Source organism: Mus caroli, unplaced genomic scaffold, assembly GCF_978045245.1.
Source record: "Mus caroli unplaced genomic scaffold, Mus_caroli_1 scaffold_20, whole genome shotgun sequence".
NCBI lineage: Eukaryota > Metazoa > Chordata > Mammalia > Rodentia > Muridae > Mus > Mus caroli.
The window spans coordinates 24,100,449-24,116,449 of NW_028227275.1; the positions used below are offsets into that span (position 1 = coordinate 24,100,449).

The 16,001-nt window shown below is 45.5% G+C and overlaps 1 protein-coding gene across 6 annotated transcripts in view; it reads left to right on the forward strand.

Moving 5' to 3' along the window:
• The window catches only part of Ide (insulin degrading enzyme), a 97,425-nt gene extending 82,262 nt beyond the window's left edge, over window positions 1–15,163 (forward strand). For all 6 annotated transcript variants that reach the window (XM_029472379.2, XM_021151953.3, XM_021151956.3 and 3 more), the window contains 6 exons: window positions 1,260–1,427; window positions 4,040–4,312; window positions 5,663–5,724; window positions 11,702–11,774; window positions 12,344–12,411; window positions 13,079–15,163. In XM_029472379.2, the coding sequence (XP_029328239.1) occupies window positions 1,260–1,427; window positions 4,040–4,312; window positions 5,663–5,724; window positions 11,702–11,774; window positions 12,344–12,411; window positions 13,079–13,174 (740 nt within the window). In that variant the 3' untranslated portion in view covers window positions 13,175–15,163. The remainder of the gene's footprint in view (window positions 1–1,259; window positions 1,428–4,039; window positions 4,313–5,662; window positions 5,725–11,701; window positions 11,775–12,343; window positions 12,412–13,078) is intronic.
• Window positions 15,164–16,001: the final 838 nt, after the last annotated feature.

Below are 16,001 nucleotides of genomic sequence, written 5' to 3' on the forward strand. Positions count from 1 at the left end.
GTTTTTTTGCTTCCTGATTGCTCTGTCAAATTGTCACAAGCTCAGAAATAGCACACTTACATCCCAGTCTCAAAATGAAGGTGTTAGAAAATTACTCTGATGTAGCCAGCTGATCAGATGTGGATGCCTTAAGTAACCCTTCACTTGATTCTCCCTTGGAAGGCATTTACAGCTGGAAAGCGAAGCCTCATGCTCTGTGAAGGAGAAAATATTTTGGGATATGTGTGAAAAACTGGAAGAGGAAAAGATGGAACTTAGAGCCCACAAACCTTTCCTCTTCTGATGAGAAACAACACTGCCAGTGTCCATCAGGAAAGGGCTTCTAAAGCCACGCCTTCTGGCATGTGTCTGTCATCCTAGCACTGGGTGGGTCTGGACTGGAGGAGCAGGACTCCAAAGCCAGCATCAACTGGATAGCAAATTCAAGACAGGCTGGGCTACAGGAGACCCTGTCTCAAAAGTAAAAACTTTTAAGGAAAGAAAACTTGCTGTGGAGCAGGCAGACCTCTCTGTGGTTGAGCTCACGTGTAGTCTCAGCACTTGTGAAACAGGAGGATTCCACGGGAGGCCTAGCTGTGTTGATTGTTTTCTGTTGCTATGATAAAGCACTGACCAAAACTATCCTGGGGAGGAAAGGATTTAACATCTCACAGGCTACAGTCCACCATCAAGGGGAGCCAAGCCAGGAACTCAGGGCAGGAGCCTGAAGCAGAAACCCTGAGGGAGGGCACTGCCTACTGCCTTACTTCTCGTGGCTCTCTCCTGGGAGGTTTTGTTTAAGATGAGGTCTCACAATGTGACCTTGACTGGCCTCCAACTCATAGCGATGAGCTGTGCTGTGCTGGGAGGAAAGGCATGCACCACAACACCAGACTCGGCTTCTCTTCTTACCCAGCCCGGGCTTACCTACCCGGGCGTGGCACTGCCCACTGTGGGCTCCAGGGGACTCTACTCTTCCCCTATACATTACTTGTTAAGAAAATGCCCCATAGACGAGTCCACAATCAATCTGATGGAGGCAGCTCCTGAACCGAAATTTCTTCTTCCTAAGTATGTCTAGACTTTCGTCAAGTTGATGAATACTAACCAGCACAATACGTTATGTAATAGCAAGTTCAAGGCCAGCCTCAGCTACATGGTGAGACTTTGTCTCAAAAAACACTAAGACAAAAAAATAAAATAAAGTAAGCAAATATATCACTGACTTTATTAAAACTGCAGATAATTTTTGAGCCTGTTTTCTTTTTGAAACTCCTTAGGAGGATGGTTTGTTTATCAGCAGAGGAACGAAGTTCACAATAACTGTGGCATCGAGATCTACTACCAGACAGACATGCAGAGCACCTCGGAGAACATGTTCCTGGAGCTGTTCTGCCAGATTATCTCTGAGCCTTGCTTCAACACCCTGCGCACCAAGGAGCAGCTTGGTGAGAAGGAAATGGGGATTGCAGGCTACCGGAGACTAATGAACAGCTTTTGTTCTCGCAGACATTTCCCACTTGTAGAACCGCATGGCACTGTGTCTCAAGCCTGTGTATTTAGATGTGAAAACCGTGTTTGTAGGGAAACCGTGCGAAAACCTTGTCTATGTGGAGGTGCTTCTAAAAGGTGATCAGTTAGCATCTTGCAGATACAGGAGCTGCTGTTGTTCTTCTTCCTCTACCTCCTCTTCATCTTCTCCCTTTCTTTTCATGGTGAGGAGATTGGACTCAGCCTCCTCTTAGTATTCGAGGCAGGCAAGTCCCCTGCCACTGCAGTGTATCCTTAGCCCTGCTGTTAAGGTGGTTCTCAACGAGATGATATTGAATTTCTATCTCATGCCATAAAAAGGACGTCTTACATTTTACATAGGGAAGGAAGGATGCTAAGGGTTGGCCTGTAGGTAGTGCTGCGGGAAGCAAGTCCTATGGGGAGCTTAGTTTTACAAGCCCTGAGCATCTCAAGGGCTTCCTCTCACTTGTCAATGAATCCCAAGTGCAGGAAGGAGATACTGAGTGTTTGCATTTTAGACTTGGTTAAAAGTCCTGGAGAGCCTAGCAGGTTTGGTGGATGAGGACAGGAGTTCTTACTTAGAGGGTGGAAGCATCATCCTCAGCTACTTAGACAGTTCTGGGCAGCACGAGGCCCATCTCACAAAACCAAGTTAAAAGAACCGCCCTCCCCCCCCCCCCCGCCCCCAGTGGCTTGGAAGAAACATTTTGAAAAGATATGGGGTGTGTCTCTCCACATACTGTCATTTTTAAAGCAGTCCCCGTGCCGGGTGCTGAGCTTGGAGAATGGACACATTGCGGATAGTTCTTCTTTCTAAAGAGCTCAAGTCAAAATGGCTGACCTGTTAAGGAATACTGATTCTTCAGTGTTCCTGTAAAACAGCAAAGCTCCTGAAGATTGCAGCTTGCCCAGAGACCCCCAGGGGCCTGGATCTGGGCAGCTCTTGGAAAAGCCAAGAGCTAAATGGAGAAAAGGGTTGGGAATGTCCTGCCTCAAACATGGTTGGTAATTAAAGTGGAGCCTCCACATCTCCACACACTCTCAGGCCTGCATCTAGAGCCTGACCTAGTGCTGTGCCCACATGACTGACAGATGAGAATGCCTTGGACCTGCACATTCTCTGAGGCCCTGGCTCACTTAGCACATTCTCCTGGTCTGTGCTGCTACTGGGCCACAGTGGGTTCCAAGTGGCACAGGCTGAGCCTGCCACCAGTTATACATTGGAATTCCATCCTAGGGAGGTGGCTTTCTATGACTGCAAACACTGCTACCTGGCATCATGGAGGCCTAGTGATAAACATGAGATAGGAAAAACCACCAAGGTGGACAAGGACAAGATTCTTACCCAGAAACTGCTGTTTCTGGGTAATGTGTCTGTATGCCATAGAATGGGACTGTTGGCTAATGAAGAGACTAAGACACTTTCAGTGCACCTTCCACATGCACTGTTGTTGCATGTGGAAGTGTTGGATGCCAAGAGCCATCAGGGCCATGCAATTTACTATGCACCAAGAAGGCCTGATGCTACTCTGACGTCATGTGGTAATGACTGAAGCAACATACTGCAAGCATCTTCTAGCCCTCAAACCTGACCAGTAGTCCTGTTTTTGTGGTCCATAGCAAATATGCTTCCGTTGGCTGCCACGAGTTTGAGACACCTCAGACAGCAGCTACTATAACTGAAGGCCTGTGCCCAGATCGTGAACCCTGCCTTGCTAGCACTGTTGGCTTCATGTGGGCAGCTGCTCGGCACTCTGTCCACCACAGGCCTTTGGGATCCCAGTGTGGTTCTCCCTAAGGAAGCACCTATTCACCCACTTCTGGTAGTCTCAGAACTCAAAGGAAAAAATCCACATGCACTTCTCTCCTTCTGGCTACTAGAGTCTCTGTCGTCATCTAGAACTTGCCCATAGTGATTTTGATGATGTAGGTATCACTACTGAACTTGAGCAGGAAGATGCAGCTAGAGTGGCCTTGAACTAGAAAGAATAAAATAATGTGAGTCTGCAAAAGATGGAGATGGGAGGGAGAAAATGGTGTTGGTACATCTGTGACCTTCAGTTAGCTGGACCTAGAGAGTCAGGTTGCCCAGAGCTGGTCCAGGAATAGATTACCCTGCCAATCAGTGCTTTGTAGAGACAGGCTGTCTGGGGACTTAGATGGGAAAGCGAAGGACCGAGGACTTGGCCAGGGATGGAAGTGAGCTCCGTGGTTTGGAGGAGTGGGGATAACTTGAGCTCAGGCCTCAGAATCCGAGAAGTCACAGGGTTTGAAGGATGAAGAGGATTATGGGTTGGGCCTTTTGTTTTGTTTTTGTTTTTAAAAACAAAAACAAAAACAAAAACAAAAAAAAAACTCAGCCTCAGTTTTCTTCAGGGAGCCTTTCTGGTCCTTAGGAAGAGGACAAAAAACCTCAGCCTCAGTTTTCTTCAGGGAGCCTTTCTGGTCCTTAGGAAGAGGACATTGCTTTAAATGGTCATCTTTATTCAGAGGTGACTCAGACTGTGCTGAGACCCTGACGAGCTGTGTGTGCGTGTGTGCTCTCCAGGCTATATTGTCTTCAGTGGACCCCGTCGGGCCAATGGTATCCAGGGCTTGCGCTTCATCATCCAGTCAGAAAAACCACCCCACTACCTGGAAAGCAGAGTAGAAGCCTTCTTGATTACCATGGAAAAGGCCATAGAGGACATGACAGAGGAGGCGTTCCAAAAACACATTCAAGCACTAGCGATTCGGCGACTCGACAAACCAAAGAAACTCTCTGCGGAGTGCGCTAAATACTGGGGGGAGATCATCTCGCAGCAGTACAATTACGACAGAGGTAATGTAAAAAGACCGCTATTGAAAAATCAGTGTAAAGTATTTTTGTAAGTGACACTTTTTAAAAAATGGTTTTTTTTATTATTATTCTTTTTTTTTTTTTTTTAAGATTTATTTATTATATGTAAGTACACTGTAGCTGTCTTCAGACACTCCAGAAGAGGGCGCCAGATCTCGTTACGGATGGTTGTGAGCCACCATGTGGTTGCTGGGATTTGAACTCTGGACCTTCGGAAGAGCAGTCAGGTGCTCTTACCCACTGAGCCATCTCACCAGCCCTTATTATTATTCTTTAATGTAACAACAGTTTCCTGCTAGAAACATAGCTGCTGTATGTGCTTCACTGCTTCTGTGAGATCTGTGTAGCCTGAGACTCTGAGCACTGATACGGCAAATGCCATCCCTGAACCATTCAGGATCTCCAAAGCTCTCCACTGCTTTCAGATGTAGAAGAGCTCTGTGTCCTGAAGTCTCCTGTGTATGATTCCTTTCCCATTTCATTCCAGAGACGATTAAGCAACAAAGCCAAAACACAGTAGAAATCAGGAGACAGGTTTAATTCCTTTCCTGACACCACCAAACTGAAGATCTTCACCAGTCGCTGCTGCGTCGACTCATTTTTCTTGCCTGTGGCTTTTGGTTTTTGTTTTGTCTTATGAAGTCAGGGTCTCACTACATATCCTTGGCTGGTCCTGAGCTCTGAGTTTAGCCTGCCTTGGCATCCCACATGCTGGGGTTAGAGGCGTGCACCACCATGCTCCACCTTTCCCCGTGGTTTTCTAGCAGCCAGGTCTACTGTAATGACATTGGTGGCTCCCGTGTGCCTCCCGTCCCCTGTCAAATGTCCTCTTCATGGTTGTCATTATAATCTTACTCATTGGTTATTTTCCTTCAACCTCCAGAAAAGGAAACTAAGGTTTAGAAAACTCAAAGTTAACTGGTCCCTGATCCAACACCTCACTGTGTATGAACTAAACCTGGTTCCCAGGCCAAGTCTTCGTTGCTGTAGCATGGACAATTACTTTCTTTACTTGGAATCTGTCTCCTGCCTATTTAGATAACAGTGGTGGGTTTAAAACATGGATAACTGGGCTGGAGAGAAGAGCATCAGGTAAAGACACCTGCTGCTCAGCCCGAAAGCCTAAGTTTGATCCCTGGAACCAACAGGTGCAAGGAGAAACCTAACCAAAAGCTGCACTGTGACGTTCACAAACACACAAATAAATGTAAAAATCCTTAACCTGTAGGCACTCAACAGGCTTAGACTGAAATGCATTGCCTTTCGGTGCAGTATTTTGAGCTGTTCAAGGTATAAAAATATTTATAAATTCCTGCTTGGTTACCTCTCCAGATAACATAGAAGTTGCATATTTAAAGACACTTACCAAGGACGATATCATCAGATTCTACAAGGTCAGTGGATTTGCTATCTAACTTTGTTTTACTGTCTGATTAATATTTATGTGTTTAACGTGTGTGGGTGTATGCACGTCAAGGTCAGGCAGCGTGCAGAAGGAGTTTCTCTTCCACCATGTGGGTCCCTACTTGTCAGACTTGGGAGCGGGTGCCTTTCCCCACTTTAGCCGTCTCATTGGCTCCTAAATTTTGGTTGGTAGTGGACTTGCCACACTGTGTATTGCTGCTTTGAGCTGTTCAGATTGGCTTTCTGAACGTGTTCTTTGTAGAATTAAGGATTTGGCTTGCTAGTGTTCGATACAGCCCCCTCTGTACGTCAGGGACTGCAGCAGCTCTTCTGGTTTCCATACCTCCCTTTGCAAGCTCCCTTTCTTCCTTCTGTCACGCTGTATAAAATCATTGCTGAGCTTTTCAGTGGGGGCAGGGGAGCAAAGGACGCAGTACACAGTCAGCCTCAGAGTGGAAGTAGCATAGAGAGAGGCACTGCCTGAGGGCCTCCAGCACAGCTTTAAGAGAATCCTGTTCCATCTAAGTCTCTCCCTCCATAATAATGTGAGTAGTGTATAAAAGGAATGCATGCCCCAGTCAGGGATATCACTGCTGCAGTGAGAGACCATGACCAAAGCAAGTCGGGGAGGAAAGGGCTTATTTGGCTTCTGCTTCCAAATCACTGTTCATCACGTAAGGAAGCAAGTACAGGAACACAAACAGAGCAGGTACCTTGAGGCAGGAGCTGTCGCAGAGGCCACTGGGGGGAGATGGTTGCTGCCTTGCTCCTCTTGGCTGTCTCATAATCGTGTAAGCGTGGGTGCCTACAATGGGGTGGGCCTTCTGCCATCAAGCACTAATTAAGAAAATGCCTTACAGGTTTGCCCACAGCCTGATCTTTTAGAGGCATTTTCTCGGTTGAGGTTTCTTCCTCTCAAATGACTCTAGCTTGTGTCAAGTTGACATAAAACCTAGCTAACACATGTCAAATGAAGAATTTCAGAGTTTTTGCCACAGAGGAATTGTGCTTATTTAAAGTGTTACATAATCTTTGAAACTTTTTGGGACCTTTAATTTACAGAAAATATTTTTGTGCTTGATTGTAAGATGAAAAGTTTTAGTCTGTGATTAACTTAGCACCGTAGAACGGCTCCCTGTTTTCTAGCCTGGGTTGTTTGTGATTATGAGCTGTCCGATACGGGGAGAGAACTATCCTCTCCCCCAACATGCTTGTGTCTTTTGGAGAACAGATTTCTACAGTGCCATTTTCTGGGGCTCTGTTGTGGATGTCCGCACAGAGGTCAGTACTGGCTTCTCTTTAGGATGGTCACGTGACCGGTGAGGACTGCCTAGTCACGTGTCTGCTGCACTAGGAATTTTCACTCCCATTTGTTTCACCACCAGGATGCTGTGGCAAGAGAGGAGTCAGGAAAATAGAACAGCCCTGACTTGGCTGTTTCATAGAGGAAACTGATTATTCTGTACACAGTTACTATGCCACAGTCCTCGTCTGTAAATCCACAGGGCTGCTGTTTCCTGTGTCTGCAGAAAGGAATTAGTGAGGTTCACATCATCGTAACCACAGAAAAGGGAGACTGCAGGACTGGATAGGAAGTTTATGGTAGTGATTACAGGGACTCAGTTTGTAGCACAGGTTAGCCTTGAACTCATAGCAATCCCTCTGCCTCTGTCTCGTAAGTGCTGTGGAAATACAGCTGTGTGTACTGTGCCTGGTTTGAATGTGTGTTTTTGAGGATTGATGTTTGAGCCACTTTTGGGGTAGAGATGGCTGGCTGGACCAGTTACTTTGGTTGCCTTGGTGGAGGAAGCCTTTTTCTCTAATGGCACCTAAACTATTCTTGTTTATATGCATATATAAACAAAATTTGGACCTGACATTTAACCCCAGGTGCACTTTGTCTACCTGAAGAACCACAACAAGGTAGTGAGCTCAGAGTCAGGTGTAGGAGGTATTCATGTCAGGCTGTGCGTTGTCTAAAGTGCTATCTTAGGTCAGCCTCTGTCTTAGTCAGGGTTTCTATTCCTGCACAAACATCATGACCAAGAAGCAAGTTGGGGAGGAAAGGGTTTATTCGGCTTACACTTCCATACTGCTGTTCATCACCAAAGGAAGTCAGGACTGGAATTCAAGCAGGTCAGAAAGCAGGAGCTGATGCAGAGGCCATGGAGGGATGTTCTTTACTGGCTTGCCTATCTCTGGAACACAGCCTCTTTGTGCTTTCAGAAAACACTTCCCAGAAGATGTCACCTCAACGATGCTGGTCTCTTCTTAATCACCGCTAATTTCTTAGCTTCAGCTAACCAGCATCAATAGTCCCAGTAATGCAAAGTTTTTGCTTTAGTAGTTCTGGTATCTTGTTAATCACAGCTGATTCTTCAGCACCAGCTAACCAGAACTACAGAATCTTCACAATCAAAACAGCAATGGCCCTGAAAAAGAGTCTTTAAATTTCCCTCTGAAATTTCACAAACCAGACCTCCATCTTCTGCACTGTTCTCAACATTATCTTCCAAGCTCCTACACAACATCTGACAGAGCTCTTAACAACCAATGGATCTTCAAGCCCAAAGTTCCAAAGTCCTTCCCCAGTCCTCCCCAAAACATGGTCAGGTTGTCACAGGAATACCCCACTCTGCTGGTACCAATTTGTCTTAGTCAGGGTTTCTATTCCTGCACAAACATCCTGACCAAGAAGCAAGTTGGGGAGGAAAGGGTTTATTCAGCTTACACTTCCATACTGCTGTTCATCACCAAAGGAAGTCAGGAATGGAACTCAAGCAGGTCAGAAAGCAGGAGCTGATGCAGAGGCCATGGTGGTCGAGATGGAGGTTAGGCTTGGGCTCAGCAACACGGGCTTCCACTCACCAAGGCTGACCTGGCTACAGCTGCTGCTGATTGCCAGATCTGCCAACAGCAGAAACCAACACTGAGCCCCAGATATGGCACCATTCCTCGAGGTGACCAGCCAGCAACCTGGTGGCAGGTTGACTACATTGGACCACTACTACCTCTGTGGAAAGGACAGCGTTTTGTTCTTACTGGAGTAGATACTTATTCTGGTTATGGATTTGCCTTTCTTGCACGTAATGCCTCTGCATCAGCTCCTGCTCCCTGACCTGTTTGAGTTCCAGTCCTGAATTCCTTTGGTGATGAACAGCAGCATGGAAGTGTAAGCCGAATAAACCCTTTACTCCCCAACTTGCTTCTTGGTCATGATGTTTGTGCAGGAATAGAAACCCTGACTAACACAGCCTCTGTCCATCATTTTCCTCTGGAGGGCAGCAGCAGGAGCGAGCATGCAGGGTGTCTGACTTCAGTCCGAGAACTCAGATGACCCCTCTGCAAACTGGTAGATCTGTGACTACCAAGTCACCCAAGCTCTGAAGCCTCAGTTCCCTGATGTATAAAATATGGGGTTTATTGAAGGAGTTATGTGATTGCTACCTTGTGACATAGTCTCAGGCTTTTGACACTTTAATTCAGAATGTGTTTTCCTTCCAGATGTTATGAAATACATTTTAGCTGTGTTATTTACCTGCAGGCTATTTCACTTTGTGTAGACAAGTATTTGTTCTCAGTTGCTTACAGATGAGAGTGATCTGTCTGGGTTCTGAGATTGTCGTCATCCTCAAGTATTATTAGTCACATCTGTTCACAAAAGATGACATCCCAATGTAACCTCCAGTAATGCCTCCAGAAGGAATGAAACGTTGCTTTTCTCTCTATATGTTGTTTATTTAAATTTACAAGAAATGCCTACGCACTGAGTTTGTGAAAATAGTGGTTATGGAAATGACTAGCTCTCGGATTTAAAAATGGGTATATTTCCACCATCGAGGATAAATGTAGACAAGCCACTGCTCTGACTGCACTCGGCTGGTGCTCTGCAAGGCTCTGACAGACACATCTGGGAGGAAAGGCTTCATGACTGTGTAAGCTTCCGCAGTCAGAGAGTATATCAGCATTTTAAGTTCTGTAGCCTGCATTTGCTTTATCTCATTAACAAAACATTCTTAGATTTCTCATTCTGGAGCCTTTTTTTGCAAAGAATTTGTAAAAAAGTATTTCTGAGTTCTGGTTTACCAAAAAATGGAGTAGTTTGTTTCTATAAACAAACAAACAAACAAACAAGGTTGGTAAGGAAATAGAAAACTGAAACGGAACAGTGTTCTTTCTATTGCCTCAGGTTGACAGGAGGGAGTGAAGAGGGATCAAGAATAGATTTTTGATGCTAGGTGTATGGCACGCACCTTTAGTAAAAAGGGCTTCCCTAGTCTACATAGTGAGTTCTGGGCCAGCAAGGCTATACAGTGAGACCCGGTCCTTTTGGGGGGCTTATGGGGTAGAAAGAAGACAGGGTTTCATTCTGTATATAGCTCTGGTTACCCTGGAACTTGAAGTCACAGAGATCTGCCTGCCTCCTGAGTGTGACATTCAGAGGCTTGCAGCACTAAATGGGGCTAAGACCCAGTCTTTTTTTTTGCTTGTTTTGTTTCTTTTTTTAAAAAAAGAGTTTTGGAAGATTTTCCAAAGCAAACTTTGGAAGCAAACTTCCTAGAGTAAGAAAGAAGTTCTCAGGTGAGTTATTACATGGTGCTAGATGCAGACGGGCTCGAAGCTTCTAAAAGAGCTCTGTCAGAGCAGCCTTGGGAGTCTAGCCTAGGCGTTGTCAGGGACCGGGCTGCTATAGTCGGACTCACTACACTACAGCAGCAAGGTTTCCTTTTGGATACCCAGGGCCAGTTTTATGATGGTTATAATCTGTTCACAGCTGTTGAGTGGATTTGGTTTGTCCCGTAATCTTTTCCCTCATCAGCTAAGGCATCAGAGAAAACTTCATCACAATGTTTATCCCATTGGCGAAACCAAGAAAGGGCCAGCATTAGGGAAAGACGATCAGGAGAAACTTCTCCCTGCTCTGTGCACCAGGCTTACACTGTCGGCCTCTGTAGCTGTAAGCAAAGGGAATCCCTCAGAAGAACCTAGAGATGCTAAGAGCGCTTGCATGCTGTTGACTAGGGTACAGCACTCCTCTCCTTGAGTCCACATCATTAAAATAAGCATCATGACAGCTTACTTAGAATGATGTGAGCTCGTGCAGAAGATTGCTGTATTCAAGGCAAGACTCGCTGAGTGTTAGTTTCCAGTCCTGTGATAGGTGAGAAAGCCATAGCTTACCAGCGGTCCTCTTGTACAGATTTAGAGGAACAAGGGTCATGATTGTCCTGAGGAAAGATCACTAGAGGAGCCAGGCACTGTAGCACAGGCATATGATCTAAGCACTGGGTAGGCTGAGGAGGGAGGATTTCAAGTTCAAGGCCTACCCGAGCTGCATAGCAATACTCTGTCTGAGAAGGAAAGAAGAACGGATGGAAGGAAAGCAGGGAGGGAAGGAAGCAACGCGGGGGTAGGAAAAAAAGGATGGTTTATGGTCACTAGGTGGTCCAGTCATGAGGTGGCTCAACAGGTAAAGGTGCCTACCGTACAGTAGACAGAGGGGATATCGTACAGTTGTCTCTGACTTCTACATGTGTGTCCATCTTCCACAAATAAGAAATGTAAGGAAAAGCCCAGCCAGGCATGCGGCACATGCCTTTAGTCTCAGAATTTGGGAGTCAGAAGCAGACAGATGTCAAGGCCTATCTGGTGTATATATCGAGTTCCCACTATGAGTTTAAGCAGATCACTTAATTCCCTTGGGCTTCAGTTTCCTCACCTATCATGTTTGGTAGTGCTGGGGGTAGGCATAACCCAGTGGTAGAACGTCTGCCTGGCACAGGTCAGGTTTGATTCCAAGCCCCACAATTAAGTCTTGCTTGCCCTCTGGAATCTTTTAGAGTAAAATCATGTGAGAGGAAAGGGAAGAAAGCTTCTATGGTGGCTGATTCTTCAGAGAGGCAGAGAGAACTTCCTTTTAAGGTTTTTAGTGGTTCAAGAGCCTGACCTTGGCTTTGTTGTGCTTAGGAAATGTTGGCTGTCGACGCACCGAGGAGACATAAAGTATCCGTCCATGTTCTTGCCAGGGAAATGGATTCTTGTAAGTACTGGAGATTGACTTTTAAAAAAAATTTTTTTAATCTCATATTGAGCCATATGATGGCTGTCCCTTACCGTAGTCATTCACCTTACAGAGCATCAGAAAGTGAAGATCTAACCAAAGGACCTGGGGCAGGGTCTGCTCTGTTGAAGCAGAGGTTTGGGGAAAGGGGAGTGGAGTGAGGGAGAAAGCCAGCCCAGGGTGGCTGTGCCAATCCGGCACCATCTCCAAAAGCAGCTGCAGGGACCCACCTGCAGGCGGCACGGCAGGGCAGGGGTGTCACCTGCAGTCCTCTCTTGCTTTGCCGGAGGGCAGAGCCTCAGATCTAACCCAATCAGACCAGAGAAGTCAAGCTGTCCAGGCCAAGAATGTGTGGCCTCACAATAACACCCTTGAGCAGTCCTTGGGACCAGCCCTCAGGTCTTGTAGCAAGCATAGTGAGAGTTACTAAGAAGAGCCTGGTACAATTGTTTGTTTGTTTGTTTGTTTTAAGGACTATGTCTAGCTCAGATTTTTCTTTGAAAATTGTTGTTGTGTGAATAAATAGTGAAGACTCTGTTTCCTTCCAGGTCCTGTTGTTGGAGAGTTCCCCTCTCAGAATGATATAAACTTGTCCGAAGCGCCACCCTTGCCACAAGTAAGAAACCTTAGGCTTGCCCGAGGCCTTCATACTTAAAGGAGTTTGTTCATCAGAGTAAATGAGAACCTGGAGGTTCAGGTCACCGGTGTTGAGACAATTTGAGGTCTCTTCCAGTGTCTGTCACTCAGCCTCTGCCTGTGTCTGCCTTTCCTCTGTTCTTTGTTTCACTGTCATGTGGCTCAGGCTGGCCCCAAACTCCCTGTGTAGCTGAGGCTGCCCTCAAACTCCTAATCCTCCTGCCTCGACCTCACAGTGCTAGGCATGCAGTGGTGCTCCTCTGCTCCTGGCTTTGTCTCTGGCATGAACTGTGTCACTGTGGGCAAAGTCACCTCCAGCCATATCTTTCCCAGATTCAAATACTAGAGTGGCAGTGTGTGGCCCTTTCCACAGTACCTCTGCATGTACTAATCATGAAAGATTATCATTTCCCCGAAGGGTGAAAAAATGGGCAGTGTCATCAGGCTTTTGCTGGGTGTCCTAGCCAGCCCACATGTGCCAGTGAAAGCCAGGAGTCCCATGGGTCTCTACAGAACAGACTCATGGGACTCCAGGAACCTTACTGTGTTACATGCCACCCCCCATCCTTCCTTCCCCAAAAAGTCAATACCCTGCTTAGTCTAATTTTTAAATATAGCACACTAAAGAACTTTTTTTTCCTTTTCAGCCTGAAGTGATTCACAACATGACTGAATTCAAGCGTGGCCTGCCACTGTTTCCCCTCGTGAAACCACATATTAACTTCATGGCTGCAAAACTCTGAAGAAAGTAGACATGCTCCTGTGTCTTCCAGGGCCTGGGAAAACAGTCTCAGCTTTGAGTAGTTTCTGGCTTGCTATTAGAGAGACAAACAGAAAAGAGTTAATCAGGCATTATTATGTAGAAATGTTAAAAACCCAAAGTAATAAAATTATAAAATCTTATAGATGTAGAATATTTTTAAAATCTCTTAAATATCTTAATTTTTTCCTTTTTATTCCTAAGAGAAATCCCCTTATATTAACTGCTTAATCTGAAGAAAGATATCCCAATACAATCTTTCTTCTTTATTCTGTAAAATAGTCACTTGTCTTGAAGAAAAAAAAAAAAAAAGAGCTTTTTTTCTTAAAGGCTTCAAAACATTTAGAAAGGATTACATTCACCTTTTTAAAAACCGATCTTCACATCTACTTTCTATTTGATGGTTTCCTGTAAACCAGCAGAAAACATTACATTTGACAGATGATGCACAAAGCAATGCCATGTTCCTTTATTTAGTGAACTTACTGATTTTATAAAATTTGGGTATGTTTTTTAATCTTCTTAGTCAAATGCTGGAAGCCCCAGAATTTCCGATTTACAGTGCTAGAAACGCAGTTTGACCTTACATCCAGTTCAGAATTTCTCAGGATTCCTGTGGGTTCTCTCTCATCAGATTCTGTTGACATTTCTGTTTCTCGTAGTTGGTTTGCTGTGTTCCGTCAGCAGATCAGCTGTTGTAACTCCCCACAACTCCTAGGGTGAAATTGTGATCAGTGTGTGAACTAAAACATTTGCCCCTCTAGGGACTTAAAAGGCAGCAAATACAGAGCCACCTCCTTGGAGATACAAAACGGTCGCATTCTGAAATAGCCAGTCTCCGTAAGACTCTAAACTCCCCGCTGCTTCCGGTCTCATCCTGCCTTAAGTGTTATTTTTTTGAATATATGAATATAAACATACAGATGATGACTGGAGTGGACTTTTAAAAAACTATTTTTTTCACAAGATACTATTTTAGGTGAAAATGTTCCTGTAGATTTAACAGCTGTTTTAAAGTATTTGCTATTAAAACTTGCTTCAAGAACAAGCGTGGCCATGTTTCCACACACAGGCAATAGCAACTGAAAGCAAAGCGCTCCTGTTCGTCCACCAGCTCAGGCCGAGTGGCGTTTCCACCAGGTGACATCTTCCTGCCCCATGTTACTTGATTGGCCAGGATTTTCTGCTGTAGAATCTCTCGGCTTTTCACAGGTTAAGTTTCACATTTTCCAAATACGGTGAACTTGGGCGGCTGTTGAGGCTGCTCTCCCTGTGGTGCTGCGCCCGTCTTCTATCCACATGTTCTAAGAGTCTCCCGGTGAGAAGCCTGTCTCTGTCCATCCCATCAGAAGACACGAGTCAACACTGCCTTCTCCTCTGCGCAACCAAGTAGCCAAGGTCGACTTTGAACTCCTTGATCCTCCTGCCTCCACCTCTCAAGTGCCGGGATCAGGTGTGCGCCACCCCGCCTAGTGTGACTATGCAGCTTTTCATCGAACTGCAAAATCTATACAAAGATGAATCTAAACTTAGTCCTGAGTGTTCAAATCCATCGTTGTAAACGCAAACAACAGTCTGCTACCTTTTCTGTAAATGATCATCTGCCGTTGAGTAACTTAGCTCTTTAAAAAAAAAATGGGTACAGTTAAAAGTTTGTCATTTGTATGAGAAAAGGCACCTGAAGAGATTGGAAACAATCCCATGTCGTCTTCCATGAACCTGCACGTGGTGTTCAGTGTGTTCCCGAGCTCCTGTGTGTCACTTGGCATCCCGACCGGTTCATCTCAGTGGGTCCAGGTTGTGGTCCATGAACAAGAACATACTGTCCAGAGACCGCATGTACTCAGGCTTCCGCAAGTGAGATGTGTGAAAAAGTCACGAGTTGCCAGAGACTTAAAGTCTTTTTAATCAGTCAGTGTGGCGGGGTCCTGAGGTTATCCTGTTTACAATAAATCTGACCTGGAACTCTGTCTGTGCTTTGTGTTGTGTGACTTTGTAGTTTCGATGAAATACTTGAGCTTCCCTGTCAACATTCACATTCGACAGGATTTCATGCTTCTGTTAGTCTGTTGGAGGAAGCAGTGGACGTGGGTGTGCTTGTGTGCACACACATAAGTGTATTTGTTGGTACCCAGTAACAGCAGTTAGGAAACAGCTCCATCTTCTAGTCTTCTAAATAACCTGTAAAATAGGAGCGTCCGTGTTAGAGGCCAGACTCTTGCTAAGCAGTGTCGCTGACTCGGTGAATTCATAGTTAAAGTGCTTCTCCCACACTCAGATAAAGAAATTAACACTGGGGCTGGAGAGGTGGCTCAGCGGTTAACAGCACTGATTGCTCTTTCAGAGCTCCTGAGTTCAATTCCCAGCATCCACATGGTGGCTCACAACCATCTGTAATGGGATCTGATGCCCTCTCCTGGTGTGTCTGAAGACAGCAACAGTGTACTCATATAAATAAAATAAACCTTAAGAAAAAAACCACCGATTTAACATGAATATTTTAGTAGATACAGAGGGAGCCCTTCTCAACTCAGTATTATTATAGTAGCGGTGTAACAGCATATGATATTGCAGTAGGTTTATGAGAGTATTTGACAAGGAAAGTCTCAACAAATGCAGAGCCCACCTCTGCCCTGCTAGGGGACCCTGTGAGGCAGAGACAGCTACTGCTTAATGATGGGGCGCTGACACTTCTCCTAAGGCCCTCACAAGGTCACCTTCTCTGTTCGGACTTGTGTCTGAGGTCCTAGACAGCGCAGCAAGGTTATGAGCACTGGGAAAAATGGGAGAGCATGGAGCTTACGGAATGC